The sequence below is a fragment of the Parambassis ranga genome, chromosome 14 (genome assembly GCF_900634625.1).
Source record: "Parambassis ranga chromosome 14, fParRan2.1, whole genome shotgun sequence".
NCBI lineage: Eukaryota > Metazoa > Chordata > Actinopteri > Ambassidae > Parambassis > Parambassis ranga.
This window is the reverse complement of record NC_041034.1, coordinates 8,350,076-8,368,436: the sequence shown is the minus strand read 5'-3', so window position 1 is coordinate 8,368,436 and position 18,361 is coordinate 8,350,076. Positions and strand designations below refer to the sequence as shown.

The following is an 18,361-nucleotide window of genomic DNA, read 5'->3' as shown; positions in this document are numbered from 1 at the left end:
TGTTTGTATGGAGTACCCACAGTGTCACAGTGGGATGATGTACTGATAGTATGACTGTTTTTATATTCACTTATATATAAAAAATCATAATAACTCTGACCTGCTTTTTCTTAGATTTGTGGACAGTTGTGTGATGAATAAAAATGTAGAATTAGGGGTTTGTAGTTTTTCCTTTATTTTTTATACAAGCCTTGGGACTCCTACTAGTTTTTTAATTACTTGTCTAATTACTTGTCATGTTCATGTTTCTTCTGTGTGTTGTTCAGATGAACAAAGTATCAGGTAATTAAGGTATTTCCTTAAACACATTGTACATTTGTTTATTTGTGGGGAAACCTAATGAATTCTAAATGTACATAACCCCATGAATCGTCTCCTTTCCTGCTAATATTGATCCTCTGTGAAGTGGTAAATATTTCCAGTGGCTTTAGACAAATTTTAAGTTAGAGAGAATTTAAAGAAGATTTACTAAAAACAATAATAATGACTAGAGACTGTTGTCATCAAATCATTTCAATTGAAAAATTAAATGTCAATAAATAATAATAATAATTTTTTTCTGTCAAAGTATATCTTGTCTTGTCTTGTCTGGTTAATGCTCATTTAGATGCTTTTGAGGAACACTGTAACAAACACTCTTTGGTAACACTAGTATTTTTACACTGGCCCGGTCCTTTGTAACACATACACTTGCACATGATCTGTGAGAATCCCAATTTTACACATAATCCAACTCCAGAATATTTTAAAGGCGACGTGGGTTTTCTATTGTAAATAATTCACCTTGTCTGACAGTTTATACTCATTTAAACTGTGGCAGTAAACCTGATTCAAATGGTGAAATATTGGTGGAGGTCACTGGGTTCGTGTTTTTATCAGCCAGTTCCTCAGGTGCTCCACCTGTGCAGTGACACTACACTTGGCTGTGCCTCCAGGGGCGCTGTACTGCTCCACACTGCTCCTGTAGTCCCACACTGAGGAGACGTCACTTTCCAACAGAGGGCTGAAATTACAGAGCAGATACAGCGAGAGAGACGCAGACAGGATATAAAAACATGAGATAAAGAGGATAAAAGGGGAGAGTTCAAACATGCGTGTGAGACAGGCTACCTAACAACGCTCAGGTCTTCCACAGAGAGCTGATTCAAGGCCATATTTCTGGATTCAGCTGCGAACACAACTTTGCCTGATATACCATGGGCCTCTCTGAATGGCACCTGCAAGATGGGCAAAAACTCAAGGAAGGAAACAACATGAATAGAACAATCAGACAATAACAGTGTACACTGTACTTACCCCCTTCCTCACAAGATAGTAGGCCAGATCAGTAGCCAACATGTCAGGACTGAGGGCAGCTTCCATCACACTCTGATTGATCTGAAACACAGCAGAAACAAACATGTCCTGACCTTTCATGCAGTGTTTTTATTTTATTTTTCAAAATGTACAAATGTGAACTAGATCTCAGACCTTAAGAGTCGACATGACCCCGGTTGTCACCTGCAGCACAGCCAGAGCAGTATCATAGCAGTCAAACATGGCCTCCTTATCCTCCTGAAGAAGGACAGCAAAGAAAAAGACAGAAGTGAATTAAAGAGGAGCACCTATCACATGAAGAAAATGCACCAAAAAAAGGCACTTACATACCTGCAGGTCTTTGTTGTAAGTGCTGGGCAGGCCCTTCAGTGCCATCATAAAACCTGCACACTGAAGTACAAAATTACAACAAACAATGTTTGATGATAAAACTGCAATAAGTTTGAATGTGCTTCATCCACAAAGCTCTGCTGGACATTATCATATGCTGTAAGAGAGCACATCAATGTAGTGAAAATGTTATGTTTTGCAGAGAAATATTTCTAGCAGTTAGTAGAGGGAGATAAAGCTTATACTTTAAACACTTCAGTGAGCCCATCAATGAATAAATACTCAGAAACCTGAACCAAATGTTTCTTTAATCAGAGGTCTTACTCTGCCAAAGACACGACCTGCTTTGCTCCTGATCAGCTCCAGACTGTCAGCATTCTTCTTCTGTGGCATCAGACTGCTGCCTGTGCTGCATGCAGACACACAAGAGAGGCACATTAAGTTGTTACGCAGTAAGATTTCAAATAAAGTGACAGCTAAGAGTTTGTTTATGGAATACAAAATGTAATTTAGGTGCACTCATCAAAAACACAAACTGACCTGTAGGCGTCCGAGAGCGTGACGAAGGAGAACTCCTTTGTGCTGTACAGCATCAGATCCTCGGCCATCTTACTGAGATGGGTCAAACACAACGACGCCCAGAACAGGAACTCCACTAAAATAAAAACACATAGTAAAGCAGAGTTAATGTATTTTAATGCTTGGATCCATTTATGTAGAACAGCTTATTGACATGTTTACATACCAACAAAGTCTCTTTGGCCTGTGGCATCCATGCTGTTCAGACTGATGTCATCAAAACCCAACTCTGCAGACCCACAGGAGGATGTAGAAATAGTTTTAAAATTACGTTTCATAAACAAATAAGACACATGTGAAAGAAAATATTATCAAAAAAGCAACCTCACCTTTTCGCAGCATTTCCCTGTCAATGTTGAGCGGCGTCCCAGCGATAGCACCACTGAAAAAAAAACAGAATTGCTCACACACATCCGTAAGTGATCATGCCCATACTTTTGTATGGAGCGTGTTCACAGCGTACCTGCCGAGAGGTAAGATGTTCACTCTTTTCTTAATCTCCATAAGGCGATCCACATCTCTGCTCAGAGCAACAGCATGACTGGAGAAAGAGAAAGTCAAGAGGCACATGGCACCGTCTGATATGAAATGTGGAAGATGTGTACCTGATATTTCCCTTCATGCATGGTCACCTTAGAATCCAGTGGCTCCATCTGATTGGCTGAGCCCTCTGCATGTGGGTGTATCCAGGAAAAAGGACGTCAATTTCTCTGAAATGTAAAAAGAATCGACAGATGACACCACAGGGCCACTATTAAAAAGTTACACAAGGAATATGTGTATTTGTTTTAAGGAGTGTCTGTTTGTCTTACACTGCTGCACGCTCCACCATGGTAGATACAAGCTGGAGGGAGGTGTCTGTCAGGGTGGTGATGGCGTCTCGCAGCCACAGCCTCATGTCAGTCACCACCTGGTTGGACAAAACACACAGACACAGTCAGAGAATGTTTTATTGATAAGTCCTTTCTGATAAATAAAAACACAGGCTACAACAGGTTTAATTCTGTGAAGACCAACCTGGTCATTTCTGCTTCTGCCCGTGTGCAGCTTCCCTGCAGGTGCCCCAATCAGCTCCTGAAAAAACAAACAACAAACAAAAATTATATTATTATATTATATTAAAAAAAAGTCAGAACAAACTGTATTCTAATATATTACCTAGGCTCCACCTCACCTTTAGCCTGCGCTCATTTGCAGTATGTATGTCTTCATCTTCAGGTTTGATCACAAAAACACCTTTAGACCACTCTTCAGCAATCTAATGAATAAAGTGATATCTGCTTAAATAAATACACTTCAATTCAATTTACACTGATATAAACTTTCAATAATTGCACATAAACCTTTTGAAAACTAGGCAGAATCATCAGTGTAGGGTGTATGTTTTTACATCAATATGCTGTGTTATATTGTTTAGATAATGTCACTTGCACTGACAAAGCAAAATAACAACATGTGGACTGAAGCTGACTGGCTGCTGACACCAGTCACATGATGAAGCTGAACACACACTCAGCAAAATGCAGAGGAATCCTGCACCATGGCACATTCTCAGCTGTCACCTATTAACCCAGTCAGTGTGTGTGTGTGTGTGTGTGTGTGTGTGTGTGTGTGTGTGTGTGTGTGTGTTTACCTGATCCATCCCATGTAAGATTTGCTCCATCTCCTCTGTGCTCACCAGCTTTGCGTTTTCCAGAGCTTTAACATAAGCCTTGCTACCTCGAATGTCAGCATCCCACATCCTCTGGTCATAAGCGATGGATGCATTAAACCTCTCCATGATAGGATCCGTGTCTCCCACGAACCGACCTCCCCATAGTTTACTTCCCTGGAGCGGCAGAGAGGAAAACGTGAATATTTTGCAGCTAACACACACATTGGATCTTAGATAGTTAACCGTTAGCTAATGTGTCTGCTCTCAGTGGAGCTCACAGTTTGACAGCCTGTTTTTTTAGCGTCCAGCTGGGTGTTAAAACAACAACACGTGGACAGCAGCGGTGGCAGACGTAAACAATGACCTTACCTCTGTATTAGCCATATTATCGATGGTTGCTAACAATGCTATTCTAGTCTGGCGTGATGTTTTGATATCTTCAGTGAAAGTGGAAAGACAGCAGATAGTGTGATACTTATTTATGAGGACCAATGCTGTCTGTGTTCAGTGAGCGTCGAAGCCACGCCCCTTTTTTTCTTCTTCCTCTTTTAAGTTTATCGGCGGTTGGCAGCCATTTTGCACGGTGCATTACCGCCATCTACCGGACTGGAGTGTGAACAGCAGATTCCACGGGACAAAAAAAGACATCTAAAAGTTATAATTTCACCAAGAAGAATTCTATTTAACCTCCCTGGTGGTCTAGCAGTCCTTTCTTTTCTTCTTTAGTTGGTGGTACCTCTGTCCTTGCATACCTTCAGTGTTTACACATGTTTTACTACTCATATATTTCTTTAAATTATAGTGAGCAGTGAAGCCTTTTTTTCTTCATAATACACCAAAAACATATAATCTCTCAGAGGCTCTGTGGTGTCTACCAATGCCCTGTATCAGTCTGGGGATGTGCGCTCGTTCATAAGATCCTTGCACGGCGGCATTAGAGCTAATCAGCTTCTCTTTTCTAGGATTTACTAATCAGCACAGACACACTACACACAGCAATGAACCTCTGCTACTCCGTTAGCCATCACTTACCTTAGGAACCTCCTGACATTCTGATTGCAGATAACAAACTGTTAGTTCTGTGATGCTGGAAGCCGGCCATGGCCTCATAGGGCATGAGGAGCATGCCCATACAACCTGTTGGGTGTGTGTGCTTAGCTGCTTTCTGCTGGCCTGTCTCTACGTTGGCAGTTTGTACGTGTGGAGGAGCAGCTTACCGAGGTACAGCTACAGCCACCTGTGACAGCGGTCTTTGACTTCAATACTAACCTGAAGCTGTTTGTATGTGTGCAGGGACCATCCCAGCGTGATAAAGCGTCGCTGTGTTAGTGTGCTGCTGGTCTCTGCAGCATCACCTGCTTTGGTAAAGTCATGGATATACTGGGCTGATGTCAGAGTGAGTACACAATGACCTGAGCTGGACTGTGACCATTTTGTGTTCCATTCAGAATACAATACTACGCTGCCTTATGTCACATGTCACTTCATTTTGTAGTTTCAAGCATGTTTTTACTGCTATAGCTTTACATGACTCAAACAGCACACACTATACACAAGTCTGCAAAAACATCCATCTTCCAGGTCAAGAACTCTTATCACTGTGAACATTACGTCACACAGGAAGGTCAAAGTTCAAAGACAGTCAATCTAAAACTGATTCAGAGGAGACAGAACCAAATGTGAGGGTTATGTGCCACTCATGCATTCTGCTCTAACTGAATTCTTCCAGGTGGACGTGTCTGTGTGGGAGCTGATGGGAGTTCGTATTGAAGGTTTAATTCCTGCAGCCATCTTGCCATTACTACTAACAGTGGTGAGGATTTAATTTATTAATTAAACCCGTGTCTGTTATTTCCAAGGAATGATTTGTGTAATACAATACAAGAGACTCTTAAAACTAAAAACTTAATTTCACACTAGAAAAAAAACATAACAACATAAAAGTGAAGCCATGAATTAAAATGGCAGCCAATGAGTTTTATGGTAGATTCGAACATAACTCTGTAGATCCTGTTTCCTTCATATAGCATTTTATTAATGCTACACCAAAGCAATTTTGACGTTTCAGAGATTCACTTTCCATTCCCACTATGCTACAGAGCGGCTTTACAGCTTCCATGAATTTTCTGTACTTTGCAAAGAACTCTCATGGGAACGTTTAAACCACACGCTGAAAAATGTGCCCTGTAGTTTCCATTTGTTCCTCTTTAATCTTTTTTTATTTACTTCCTTTGGGTGTTATAAACAACTTATTTTATTTTACCCATCCATCCAGGTTCTTTACATTGGCCCCCTGGTTCATTCTGCTGTGGATGACCCCGATAGGTTTAGTGAGGACCTGCGTTTTGCACTGGGTGTGTTTATTTATATAATACTTAAATGTTATGTCGGAGGAATTTTTTACGTGTGCATCATGGAGTCTTTATTTTCCCAGATGTTCAGTCATGGCATCTGTGTGTGAGAGATGTAGTGTGGCTCAGAAACCAGGTGGTGGCGCCAGTGACGGAGGAGCTGGTGTTCAGAGGGGCCATGCTGCCCATGCTGGTGCCCTGCACTGGACCCACAGCTGCTGCCTTCACAGCTCCACTCTTCTTTGGTGTTGGTACGGCACATTTTCAGACTACTGATATCAGGCATATAATAGATCAGTGCTTTGATGCATTTTGCTGCCAAAATAAATGTTAGTAAGAATTGATTGTTAAATGGTTTTTACTATGGTAACTTCACTGTCTCATTCTAGCTCATTTCCACCATATCATTGAGCAAAGGCGCCTTGGCAGCGATAGTATGAAAGTCATCCTTCTTGTAACAGGTCAGTACACTTACACATTTTTTATTTATTGAAGTTATAAACTTTGATGTGACAGGTGCAGGACTTTCCACATAGTGACATGCATTAAAGGAGCATTTTACATCAGGCTACATCCTGGTTGTGTGTTTAGAGATCTCTGTAATACAATACAAAGATGTCTTAAGCATGAAATTACAGATGAGTATGATTATTGAATGTTCCCTTTCCTCTCACAGGGGTGCAGTTCTTGTACACAACTGTGTTTGGTGCCTTTACAGCCTTTATCTTCATGAGAACTGGTGAGAAGACATGAACAGCACATGTACCTGCTATCACTACACTAGCCTGCAGTTCATGCCTCATTACATCGGTCTTCTTGCTTTCTGTAGGTCACATTGTGGGGCCGGTGTTGTGCCACTCTTTCTGTAACAGTCAGGGCCTTCCGGACATCAGCTCTGCTCTCAAACACCCTCAGCGTTCAGCTGTGCTCTTCTCATATCTGATGGGAGTACTGTTGTTTCTGGTGCTGCTCTTCCCGCTGACAGACCCCTTCTTCTATGGTGCTATTCCCATCTGCAGCCTGGCTCCCGCTTCTGTGCCTGTATGTTAAATTAAGTGAAACCATATAATCTCCAGCTCTTAAAACTTTATCTTTGTTACTCTGGATTTTTATTTTGTCTTAGATTTTCACATAAAAAAGTTTTTTTTAAAGAATGTGTCTGTGTGTGTGTGTGTGTAGGTGGGTAAGCATGAGAAGTGAACAATTTAAGCAGTTTAGACATTTCCTGCATGGTCAAAAATATTTCCTACTGTATTGAAAATCAACACCAGTACAACTTTTCCTGGCTGAGAGGGGGAATGAGACGTGTGTGTGTGTGTATGGTGTGTGTGTGTGTGTGTGTGTGTGTGTGTGTGTGTGTGTGTGTGTGTGTGGCGCTAAGAAAAACAGATGAACTGTGAAAGTGAATGAGTGAAAATGGAAGGCAGTGGAGGAGACAGCAGCAGAGAAAGACACAGACAGACAGAAACGCTGCTGCCAACAAACACAGAAACGGAACCAAAGCACAGACATAGTTATGTAAAACTGTGTTATTAAAGCGACAAATAAGGCAATGAGAGCCAGACTTAAAACAAAAGGTCTGAAATTAAAAAAAATGTCCTTTAGCCAGATGCAACAAGAGCAATGTGAGGAAGGAGGGGAGGATGAGGGGAGGAGGGGAGGATGAGGGGAGGGGAGAGAAAAAGAGTAGAAAAGAAAGAAAAAATGGAAGGGGAGGATGGGGGGGTATGAGGTCAGTGTCTCTCTAGGGAAATCAAAAATGTCGAGTGGCTGAGGGTAAGAAGGGCAGGTCACAGAGAGTACATGGAAATGACTCGAGAGGTTAAAGGTTGTTCCAGATGATTAAGATTTAGGAGACAGACTGATGTGTCACTGATCATAACTTTGTTTACATCACTCAGTATTTTCACAGTTGGTCAGCTTTTAAACTGTGGTCTCATAAAAGATTAAGCTTGTTGATTTTTTTAGTCTTTCGAGTTGCACAATGAAATTGATGCACTTCTCATCTGTATGATAACAAAGTGAGAGCAAGCAGGTATAGGTAATTTAATAAAAAATTGGAAATAAGGAGAAACGTTGGCCTGCCTCTGTCCAAGTGTAATAAAAGCCACCTACAATACTAAAAAAACAGTTCTAGGTAATATGTGCCAACACAACTGCAAGCATAAAGCCTCCGTGAAATCAAATGTGGTGTTTCAGCGATTTCATTGATATGCATGACACAATATGGCACCTAGAAAGCAGTGTTTTAGAGTTTTACTTGGAAAATTCAGATTTAAAAGGATCTTATTATCATGCTCCCTTTGTTTTTGAGACGTCTGAGGAAAAAAGTGATCAAAACAAGTCATATTTTTGAGTCATATTTCTGCATTTAAAGTCACAAATTGGGGGAAGAAGTAATATATGAGCACTGTCATAAATTAAACTCTCAGCATACATGGGCTGTTTGATGTAAGTGATCCATGAACACATACACCAGTCACTTCCAATATCTCCTGGTGACAAAGTAGAATTTATCTGTTCATCGCTGGGAAATGTTGAGAAAGCTTTACAAGGATTAAAGAGGCTTTTCCCCCTCAAATCAGCATTTACTCAGGGATAGACTGATGGTTCCTCATCATGCTGCTTCTCTGCTTCGCTTTCATACATTTCAACTCAGTCATACTTGGGATCATTCCAGTACAACAAGTCTTCAGCTGCTGGCAGCTGAGAATTTGAAGATTAGGAGGACATTGCTGCACTGGATCAAACTTGACAGTAGTTGTTGTAGGAAACAACTGTATGACCTATTTAATACCTTATCCAGCCACCTTCAGAGAGTATAAGGTGGCCCCCACCTCTGTAGAATAATAGAGAAGAAGAAAATAAGACGGTGTGTACAAGTCTGCAAAAGATTTTAGCTTCGCCTTTAGGGAGTAATTTACCTTTTTTTGTTGATGCTGAGTCAAGCAGTTTATGGTTTCTCTGCTCTGAAAGGAGGCACAGAGTGAAAATTCAAGGTCACATGGGGGGATGTGCATGTGTGGTACAAAAATGTCAAGTTTTAATGAAACAAGGCTGAAGAGAATGGGAGGAAACGGAGCAGAAATAAGTCTGGTGGTTTAGCTCAAAGCTCCGTCTGGCTCTTTGTTGCTGTCGATTCTTTGTGTCCTGTCCCTTTGTGTGTGTGGATTCGCCGTCCTTTCTTCTTACTGTTAATGCATTTACCATCAAACACACACACACACACACACACACTGCTTCTCTGGAGGAATATAACAGTATCGTGAAAGACGGTACAAAGCAGTGTAATGTGTCTGTGCTGTGTCTCTGTGTGCATGGCTGTGTCTATGGAAAAGCTGAGCCCATCATCTGGTAAAGGAATAATCTGTCAGGAATTGTCCTCTCCCAGCGTTCTGTCCTCTCTTTCTGACTCTCAGCACTTTAAAGCTCTACTCTGCTTTTTTTTCTGAGGTTTGTTTAGACAGGGGTGATTCTTTATGAGCAGCCACTTGATAACGCATCCATCATTGTTACCTGAACCTTCTCCTATAGTCATGCTGTTATCCTTTGTAATTTCTCCAAAGCAGACAGACGGAACTTGGCAGGGTCTTATCTCGTTTTTCAGCAAAGTAAGTAAATGAAGGAACTTATCAGATTTTCCAAACTATGCTTGTTCCTTGAATCGCTCGTCTGGAGCTGGAGCTGCTCCTGGATATTGGTGGGAGGCTTGGTGTTTGTACTGGGCTGCTCCCAGGTGTGAACAGGAGTGAAACTGTGCATGAAAGAAAGGAGGACATGGCTAAAAAGGCATGAACCAGTAAATTATTTTCTTGTTAAATGTTACCAACGTTACACATTAGAGATTTAATGAAGAGTCACCCGCAAACTTATCACCACTAAAAATGTCCAAACATTTTTTTGGCTGATGGATTCAGTAACCATAGACTTCAGCTGGCAAAGATTTATTCCCTCTGGATTTAACAATTTGATATTCTACTCAGATGTTTGTGGTAAAGATTTGTTGACAGTCTGGGTGTGGAAGAAGGGCATTCATGTCTGCTATGAAAGATGAAACATATGGACTTTGTGGAAGAAGTGGATAAAAGTATCGTCTTTTTCCTCCACAGAAATCACCAGGAATGCCTACAGTTCATTATTTAACCACAGAGGCTGCTGCTAATTGCTTCAGTGTGTGCGTATGTGTGTGTGCTTGTGTGACTTAAGCCACTAGTGGTTGGGAAAAATGAACAACTGACGTGTCCTGCTGTATTTGATATGGCACAACCTCTTCAATAGGCCTGAATGGTGCGAGTCTGTTGAACCAAAAGCAGAGGAAACGGCGGCACAGTTTCCCCCACCTCAGCTGTGAAGCCTGGTGACCTCAGGGACAGAGGCACGGGCTTGCTTTGTTTAGTTAAGAGCATATAAAGCAGAGAAATATGTTGCTGTTAAAGTGACTCTGTGTCCTTTAGTTAAGACATTAAGAAGCTTAGACTGGCATGAAGTTGGTGCAGTAATGAAAAGGTCAGGGCTTACTTCTCTACATAATTCCTATGCATTATTTCACAAATTCTTGCACAAAACGTTAAAATTTTCTTACTGCTCCTTATACCTGGAGGTTGTCCTTGGCTGATCTGCTGCCCTCTGAGCAGGAGGTTTATAGTCCCGGTGGTCAAGGGCGCTTCAGTAGTTGAAAGGACGGGACGGCTGGGGTCTTTATCCTCAGCGATCCAGCCCACCCACTCTCTATTGGCACATATCTAGGATTCAAATGAAGATGAAAGCTTTTTTTATCTGATATTGGACTCAAGTGTTTTAAGCTTAACTTGATATTTTATCCAAACACCTGTGCTCCAAAGAACAAAACAAAGCAGACAGTTTCTGTTTCTTAAATGAACATCACCACCTGAAGTAAAAGTCTGACTTTTAACTTCTAACTGCAACCGATCCGTAGCTTTAAATCATCTTTTATAGGTTACCTGTTGCATAAGGGAGCTAATGCAAGCATTTAGCTTAAAGCAACATTGTGATGAAGTAGAGCTTTCAACAGTACCAGTATGGCTGCAGACAGTCACGGCCCAGACACAACAAGCATTACATCACATCACTTGGGATTAAATTAAACAAACCACAAAGGCTACAACCAGCAGCCAACTTCGACATGGGAATGTGGCACTTATTCATCATTAGACAAGGGGAAGGACTGCAGATATAGAAACTGCAAAAGAAGAATAATTTCTGGGTCAATCTCTGCCGCACCATTGTGAAAATGAAAAGGGACATGTGCCCTCTTGATTTTGTTGCTTCCTGCCTCTGTCATAGCTGCTTCTCTTCCTGTTTCTCTGATACCAAACTCTGTCACTGACAGGCTCAAAAAAGCTGCCAGCAACGATGAGAGACATCCTGAAAAAACCTAGGGTCACAGACAGTCACTGACATTGGCTGACCATCAGCTCAGTGAGTCATGGTCTATAGCCTAGTTAACACGCTCCACATGTTTTTTTTCAGTCAAGGCAAAGTGCCTAAACTGCATCATCAGCCCAAAAATACAGTTTTTAGTGGTCACCAAAGAACATCAAATCAAGAACAGAAATGGAGAGGCTTTGGAGCTGGAAGGTACAGTTCAGCTGCCTGGAAGCTCGAAGCTGAGAAAATATCAGAGCCAGTCATGATATGTGGCAAGTGGCTAGGAGTCAAGGAGACAGTAGACAGTAGGCTGTGACCTAGGAGGCGGCAAATCAAAACTCTGTATGTTCCATTAAGAGGCCTTTGGATTGGAGGATAAGAGCAGTCTGGATACACTGTGTGGATTAATGTGAATGAGGGGAATTGGGAGTGCAGGACTATGGAAAGGAGAGGTTTTGTCTGTTCTATCAATTACATTTCTGGAATGTGTCTCCGGGGGGCGTGGCTGTCCGAGAAGGAGGAGGGGCCAATTTGACTGAATGATAGAATAAACAGACCAAGAGTCGGGTGGGTTTGTGGGTAAAAAACAGTTGACTGCTGATTTAGAGAATTAAAGAGAGGTGGAGAGAAGATAAGAAGGGAGGAGAGCAGGAGGATGCAAGAGAGGAGAGACAAGGGGGGATGAAAGAATAATAAAGGAAGAGAGCTGACGATGGGGGTAGTCCAAGGAAAGCAGAGGAGGATGAGGAGCACGGAGGAGAAGGAGGGGGGGGGGGTCACAAAACCAGAAGGCTCTTTAGGTTCTCCGGGTTCCTGAGGTTTTATGTTCTCCCACTATTTCCAATGGTTGTTACATAACTGGAAAAGACTGCTGAATAGTAAGATTGTATATACTCTGTCTGCCAAAACCAACAGCATGGGCAGCCGACTCATCTGCTGTACACAGAAAGAACAGAGGACTGGACACACACACACACACACACTGGATGTGGCTAATAACTTATTCAACAGCACATACAGCATGACTTTTCCATCCCATCATCCTTTGTTAAGAGGCAACAGCTGCTGAAATCTCCCTGACATTTTTAATTTGGCATTAAATGGCTGTTCCACGTCAGCCCTGGAGGATTTAATAATAACATAAAGCTGACTAAATTGTGTTGTGGCAGATCCCAGTGTTTGCATGAAGTTTTATTGTTCATCAATTTAAGTAGTTTGTGTAGTGTCAACCAGATTTAGCTCCTTGAATCATAGAGCAGGCTTCATTCTTTATTTTTATTTTTTTTTTTGCTCACCACATGCAAATGAACAGATCATATTCTTCCAAACTCAGACTTTTCACAAGGCGGACAGATCATGTGACAGCAGTGGAGGTACCCCCCAGTCACTCATGTGCTCCCCAGCTACTGAGAGGTCAAGCTGATGCACATCTGGCATTTCCTGTTTCCTCTCTTCCACATGCCCCCAAGTGGTAGACACACACACACACACACACACACACACACACACACACACACTTAGTCATATACTTGGGCATTGTCTGCACCCATATGAAGTTTATTTTTATGGCATTAAAAGTGCACTCACACACAATAAGTTCAACAGGTACAGCTGTTCCATACCTAAATGTTTCCATTGGCCTGTTAAAAGCTCCACCTGGTATGGACTTTGGGAAAGATGTTAAAAGCAAGTGGGTGGGGGCAGAGAAAAAGAAAAAAAACCACTGATAAAGAGAAGATGAAGAAGAGGACGACTAATGAGACAGAAAAAAGATAGTTAGTGGAGAAGAAGCAGAAGAAGAAGAAGGCAGAGGTCAATCTGTATCTCACAGAGCTGACAAACACTTTCCACTGATGCTGTGCAGCATGCACTGCTTATAAAGGCGGTGTGTGTGCACAGACATAGGCAAGCCGGGGGACAGAATGGTGCCGTATGGTTTTCATAACTCTCTGAGGGTTTTTCAATTCTCCAACCTCAACCCGCTACCCCCACCCCCGACCCGTCAACCCCTCCAGCCTTCCCTTATACACTCACATACACTTCACCAGCCCCCTCTTCCAAAAACACACAATTCTTTTTTCCTCTACGTAGCCTGCCCCCTTTTCACCTCCCCTCCCACCTCCTCCTCTCTTTCTGAGGTTCAGTCAGAAAGCCAACTTTGCAGAGGCAAGAAAACCCCAGCAGGACCAGATACAGTGCAGGGACTCTGTCAATGAAATTCATCAGCTTCATATGTGGATTCTGTTTAACTTTTTTGGGGGATTTATAGCTGAAGGGCACATTTCATTTACAACTTTTTAAAATTTGGACTCTTCTGTTACTTCTGTGGACTGTACTGGACTCAACTGGATGTCTATTAGACTCCTGGATTCATATATAATATAGTAGTTTCTGTTGATATCTGCTGTTCTGTGTCAGCAGTATTGATATGAAAGTTCATCTATACTGCACTCTAAGGTAAATAGATGTCAGTTCAGCACATATCTGTCAGATTACTTTGAATCAAAAATCATTTAGACAAGATTATTTATTTAAAAACACAGAATTATTAAAAAAACAATCAATTTTGATCAAGTTTATTTGGATAGGAGTTTTTTGTTATTTATTCTATAGCAAGGTTTGGATACTCATTTGGATGTTGATTTAGTTTAAACTTCATGTCTCGGTGGAGGATGCAAAGGATCATCAGGAGCAGTAGCTGCAGCAGCAGCAGCATGAGTCTCTTGTGTGTCCTGTGGCTGCTGGCGGTCTGTCTGGCTCCTGGAAGCCGAGGCCAGAAGCTGAGGGAGGCAGATGTGGAGCAGCCAGCAGGCACAGCTCAGCTTGCAGAGAGAGATGCAGTCTGCCACCAGGAGGGATGCTACGCCGTCTTTCTCCAAAAGAGGACCTTCAGGGAAGCTGGGCGGAGCTGCCGGGAGCGAGGAGGCACACTGGCTACGATGCACAACCAAGAAGCAGCGGGTGTGGTCCATGATTTGCTATCGGCCATCGAAACACAAGGGTCCAAGTTGAAGCTTCGCCTTTGGATCGGTCTGCACAGACCGCCACGCCAGTGTTCATCCACCCGACCGCTCAGAGGATTCGTCTGGGTCACAGGCAAAGTCTCACCTTTTGACCTTTTACTTACACCTTACCTGCCATAAAAATACCTTCTGGTCATTATTATGAAGCACTGCAGTTAAGCCTGTCTCTAATGGAAAACCTGAGTCAGCAAAATGTGGCTTAATAAGCTCAGACATCCATCCATGGTAGCTTATTAACTACTAATTGGTTCTATTATGATTTCTATCTTAACATTGTACCAACATTGACCAGTGCTATTAAGACTTGCTTGATTGATACATATGGACCAATAACACAAAATGACCATGCTGCTCTGCAACAACACTTAAGTCAGACAGTCAGACTGTGGAACGTGTGCCAGCCTCCAGAGCTCTGGGCTGGCTGGATGGTTATTGCATTAAGTACTTTTGTTTCACAGAGACAGATCTGGTGGAACAGTTCAATCCCTTTTTGACCTCACTGCTACCCCTGAGCCTGATATAGTCATTATACCAACATTAACCACTAAAAAACAGATGGGCTTTTTATCACCTGAAGTGTCTGCCATAAAGGATTAATAGCTTATTTTGCTTGCCCTCATCTGTCATAAAGAATGGGTTCAAACACATCTTCAAGAGTTTTCTTGAAGGTGTTTCGCTGCTCATCCAAGCAGCTTTATCAGTTGGATGAGCAGCGAAACATCTTCAAGAAAACTCTGCAAGTCCAGACGCCTTGCTTCAATCTTCTCTACGTATGATGACCTGGATGACTGAGAATCTTCATCAACATCTTCCTCTAAAGCTTTTTAAAATGCTGCTCCCTAATTGTTTACAAGCTGCCTGGAAGCAAACCAAGAGTGGGACAACAGAACACTGTGGTTGTGGCATTTTAAAGCAACTTTGTGGCAGATTGAGTATTTTAGACTTTGGCGACTCCTAGTGGTAACATTGTCCTTGTCTTTGTTTTCCAATAGGAGACCAGGATGGCCAGTTTACAAACTGGCTCCGTGAAGACACTCCTGGGACTTGTGCAGCCCCTCGTTGTGTGGCCATGACTGTCTACACTTCCGAGAGTGAACGTGAGAGCAAAGAAAACTTCCAGTGGGTTGATGGCTCCTGTGCCCTGCCCCTGGATGGATATGTGTGCCAGTACAGCTACAAAGGAATGTGTCCACCTCTGCAGGACGAGGGTCATGGTCCAGCTGTTTACACCACCCCGTTTCACCTTTCCAGCACCCTGCTAACTCATGTCCCCTATGGGACTGTGGCTGCTCTGCCTTGCCCTGCAGACAGCTCAAACCCAGACGATCCTGTTGAGGAGACAGTGCTGTGCATGGAAAGAGATGATGAGACGGTGGGCTGGTCCAGGGACGCCCCACTCTGTACATCCAACACAGCACCACAGAACCAGGACTGGTGCAGCGGGGACCATGCATGTGAGCAGTTCTGCCAATCCACTGACACATATTACTACTGTTACTGCAGTGAGGGCTTCATACTCGATGAGGACGGCTACAGCTGCGATCCTGACCCCCTCAAAGCCGACCCACCTGAGCTGTCCTCTGACTCTGCTAGCCCCACAGAGCAGTCCCAGAGAGTAGAATGTGTAGAGATGGGTTGTGAGTACGACTGTATGGAGACGCCTCGAGGCATCCGCTGCACGTGCCCTCCTGGCTATCAAATGGGTCCAGATGGACGCAGATGTTCTGATGTAGATGAATGTCAACAGCAACCATGTCCACAACTCTGCGACAACATCCCAGGCACCTTCAAATGCACCTGCCACGAGGGCTACCAGGCATATGATGAGGGTGAGTGCATGGACGTAGATGAGTGCCTTGATGAGACCAGTTGTGAAGGCATTTGTGAGAACACAGTGGGGTCCTTCAAGTGCCTGTGTAACCCTGGCTTTGAGGTGGGCAGTGGAGGAGAGTGTGAGGATATAGATGAGTGTGGTGAGGAATCGCCATGCGAGCAGCAGTGTCTCAACCTAATGGGAGGATACGAGTGTTACTGTGACATCGGCTATGACCTACAGTCAGACAGAATATCCTGCCAGCCGTCGCCTGACGATGAAGAATACTCCACTCTGACCCCTGACCTCAGCGACTCTGCTCATGCCTCTGATAACCATGATATTGACTGGTCCACCTCAATTACCCCTGACCCCAACTTTGAGGCTGACACAAACTTTGATGTCACCTGGGTTCCCCCTGACACGGCTCATAGATCCGACAATCACCTTAACCAATGGGATGACCTATCACCCAGGCAATACCAGACCGCCCCATCCCCGACACAAAAAGACAGCACAGACAATGAAATCGGTAATCAGCCTGACGGTAAGACAGGAAGTAGAGATGCTAGTGACAGAGTGGGAGCTGAGACTACACATGGTTCAGCTGTTGGACCAGGGGAGGCGGACATGCCCACGAAGGACAGTACAGAGGACACCAGCAACACAGCAGAGGCAGAGGGTGGATCTGCTGCAGGCAAACGGAAGCATGACAAGAGCTGGCTGCTCGTGGCTCTGCTGGTGCCTCTGTGTGTGTTCCTCGTAGTGATGCTCGCTCTTGGGATTGTTTACTGCACCAGCTGTGCTGTGGATAAAAGCCTTAGCTTCTCGGGCTGCTATCGCTGGATACTCCCCACAACGCCTCCTGACAGGAGGGAGGGCAAAACCCAAGCATGAACCCTAGAGAGAGAAAAAAAACACACACAGATGTGTTCAATGTCCAGATGTCTTTTAACATTTTTGTGTGGTGCAGGACTGGTCCTAAAACAACCATTTGGATATAACACAGCTGACTGGCTCCCCTATTCTTTAAGGAATTTTAATCTTTACTTTTGCACAGCTTTTGTAAATAATTCACTCTCTCCTCCTGTTTCTAAAATTCAATAAAAACCAAGAAAATGATTAAATTCTGTGTGGTTTGTAAGCCTGTATTGTTAAAACTAAAATAAGGTTGAACCAGCGGGATGAATTAAACAAAGTGTGTGGAAAGAATTTGTGGTTATAGTTTTATGACTCCATGCGTGCAAAAAAAAATTAACACATTTCAAGGAAGGAGTGTACCAAGCTGCCATTTTGTAACGTAAACTCGCAGCGATAGCAGCATGGCGGCTCCATCACTGCCCAGAAGACCAGGAAATGTTCGGTAAATCAGTAAACTGCTTACAAGGTGTGAATAAACAGAGCCACAGAGCCTAACTGCTAAGATAAGATACGCATTTACAAAAGTTAAGATATTTATTTTTGTCTTGAAACTAGCAGTCAAGTTAGCACCTGCTAGCAAATTTAGCTTTGTTTATTGGTTAGCTGTGTTGTACAGATTTGCTAAATGTTTGCTGAAATATTTTCATAAATCTGATAACTAAATGAGTAAGTACTTAGGCTTGTAATAGTAGCATATTCATAATATTGGGTTACTGAGCAACACCTCAGTGGAGTCATTCAGTCATACAGCATTACCACTTGGTTTTACTGAACAACGCTTTCCTTTTCACACAATCACTGATTGTCGTCGTTTGTAACATGTGTTTATGATCAATAAAGAAAAGTACTTTGATTTGTCTGTGGGAAAAATCGACGAGGATGGGATTCGAACCCACGCGTGCAGAGCACAATGGATTAGCAGTCCATCGCCTTAACCACTCGGCCACCTCGTCAGACGTGCCCTTGTGGTCTTCAAGTCGATAAA

At 43.0% G+C, this 18,361-nt stretch overlaps 3 protein-coding genes and 1 non-coding gene across 4 annotated transcripts; 2 read left to right on the top strand and 2 right to left on the bottom strand.

Annotated features, from left to right (window-relative positions):
* Positions 1–158: 158 nt before the first annotated feature.
* On the bottom strand, positions 159–4,397 carry asl (argininosuccinate lyase). The gene is made up of 16 exons (XM_028421393.1): positions 4,250–4,397; positions 3,860–4,054; positions 3,401–3,484; positions 3,244–3,300; positions 3,039–3,136; positions 2,859–2,936; positions 2,690–2,767; positions 2,556–2,608; positions 2,393–2,455; positions 2,188–2,302; positions 1,972–2,056; positions 1,648–1,707; positions 1,471–1,554; positions 1,297–1,377; positions 1,111–1,217; positions 159–1,003 (listed from the first exon to the last, which is right to left on the bottom strand). The coding sequence occupies exons 1-16, from the start codon at positions 4,262–4,264 to the stop codon at positions 856–858; spliced, it is 1,401 nt and encodes a 466-aa protein (XP_028277194.1). The 5' UTR covers positions 4,265–4,397; the 3' UTR covers positions 159–855.
* Positions 4,398–4,964: 567 nt separating this feature from the next.
* LOC114446478 (CAAX prenyl protease 2-like) lies at positions 4,965–7,281 on the top strand. Its single transcript, XM_028422122.1, has 8 exons — positions 4,965–5,101; positions 5,174–5,276; positions 5,610–5,693; positions 6,156–6,234; positions 6,315–6,482; positions 6,621–6,692; positions 6,908–6,970; positions 7,061–7,281. Exons 1-8 carry the CDS (start codon positions 4,965–4,967, stop codon positions 7,279–7,281), a joined length of 927 nt encoding a protein of 308 aa, XP_028277923.1.
* Positions 7,282–14,279: 6,998 nt separating this feature from the next.
* LOC114446312 (endosialin-like) lies at positions 14,280–17,428 on the top strand. Its single transcript, XM_028421835.1, has 2 exons — positions 14,280–14,715; positions 15,635–17,428. The coding sequence occupies exons 1-2, from the start codon at positions 14,292–14,294 to the stop codon at positions 17,350–17,352; spliced, it is 2,142 nt and encodes a 713-aa protein (XP_028277636.1). The 5' UTR covers positions 14,280–14,291; the 3' UTR covers positions 17,353–17,428.
* Positions 17,429–18,247: 819 nt separating this feature from the next.
* Positions 18,248–18,329, bottom strand: trnas-gcu (transfer RNA serine (anticodon GCU)). The gene has a single exon. It is a non-coding gene; the product is annotated as a tRNA-Ser (tRNA).
* Positions 18,330–18,361: the final 32 nt, after the last annotated feature.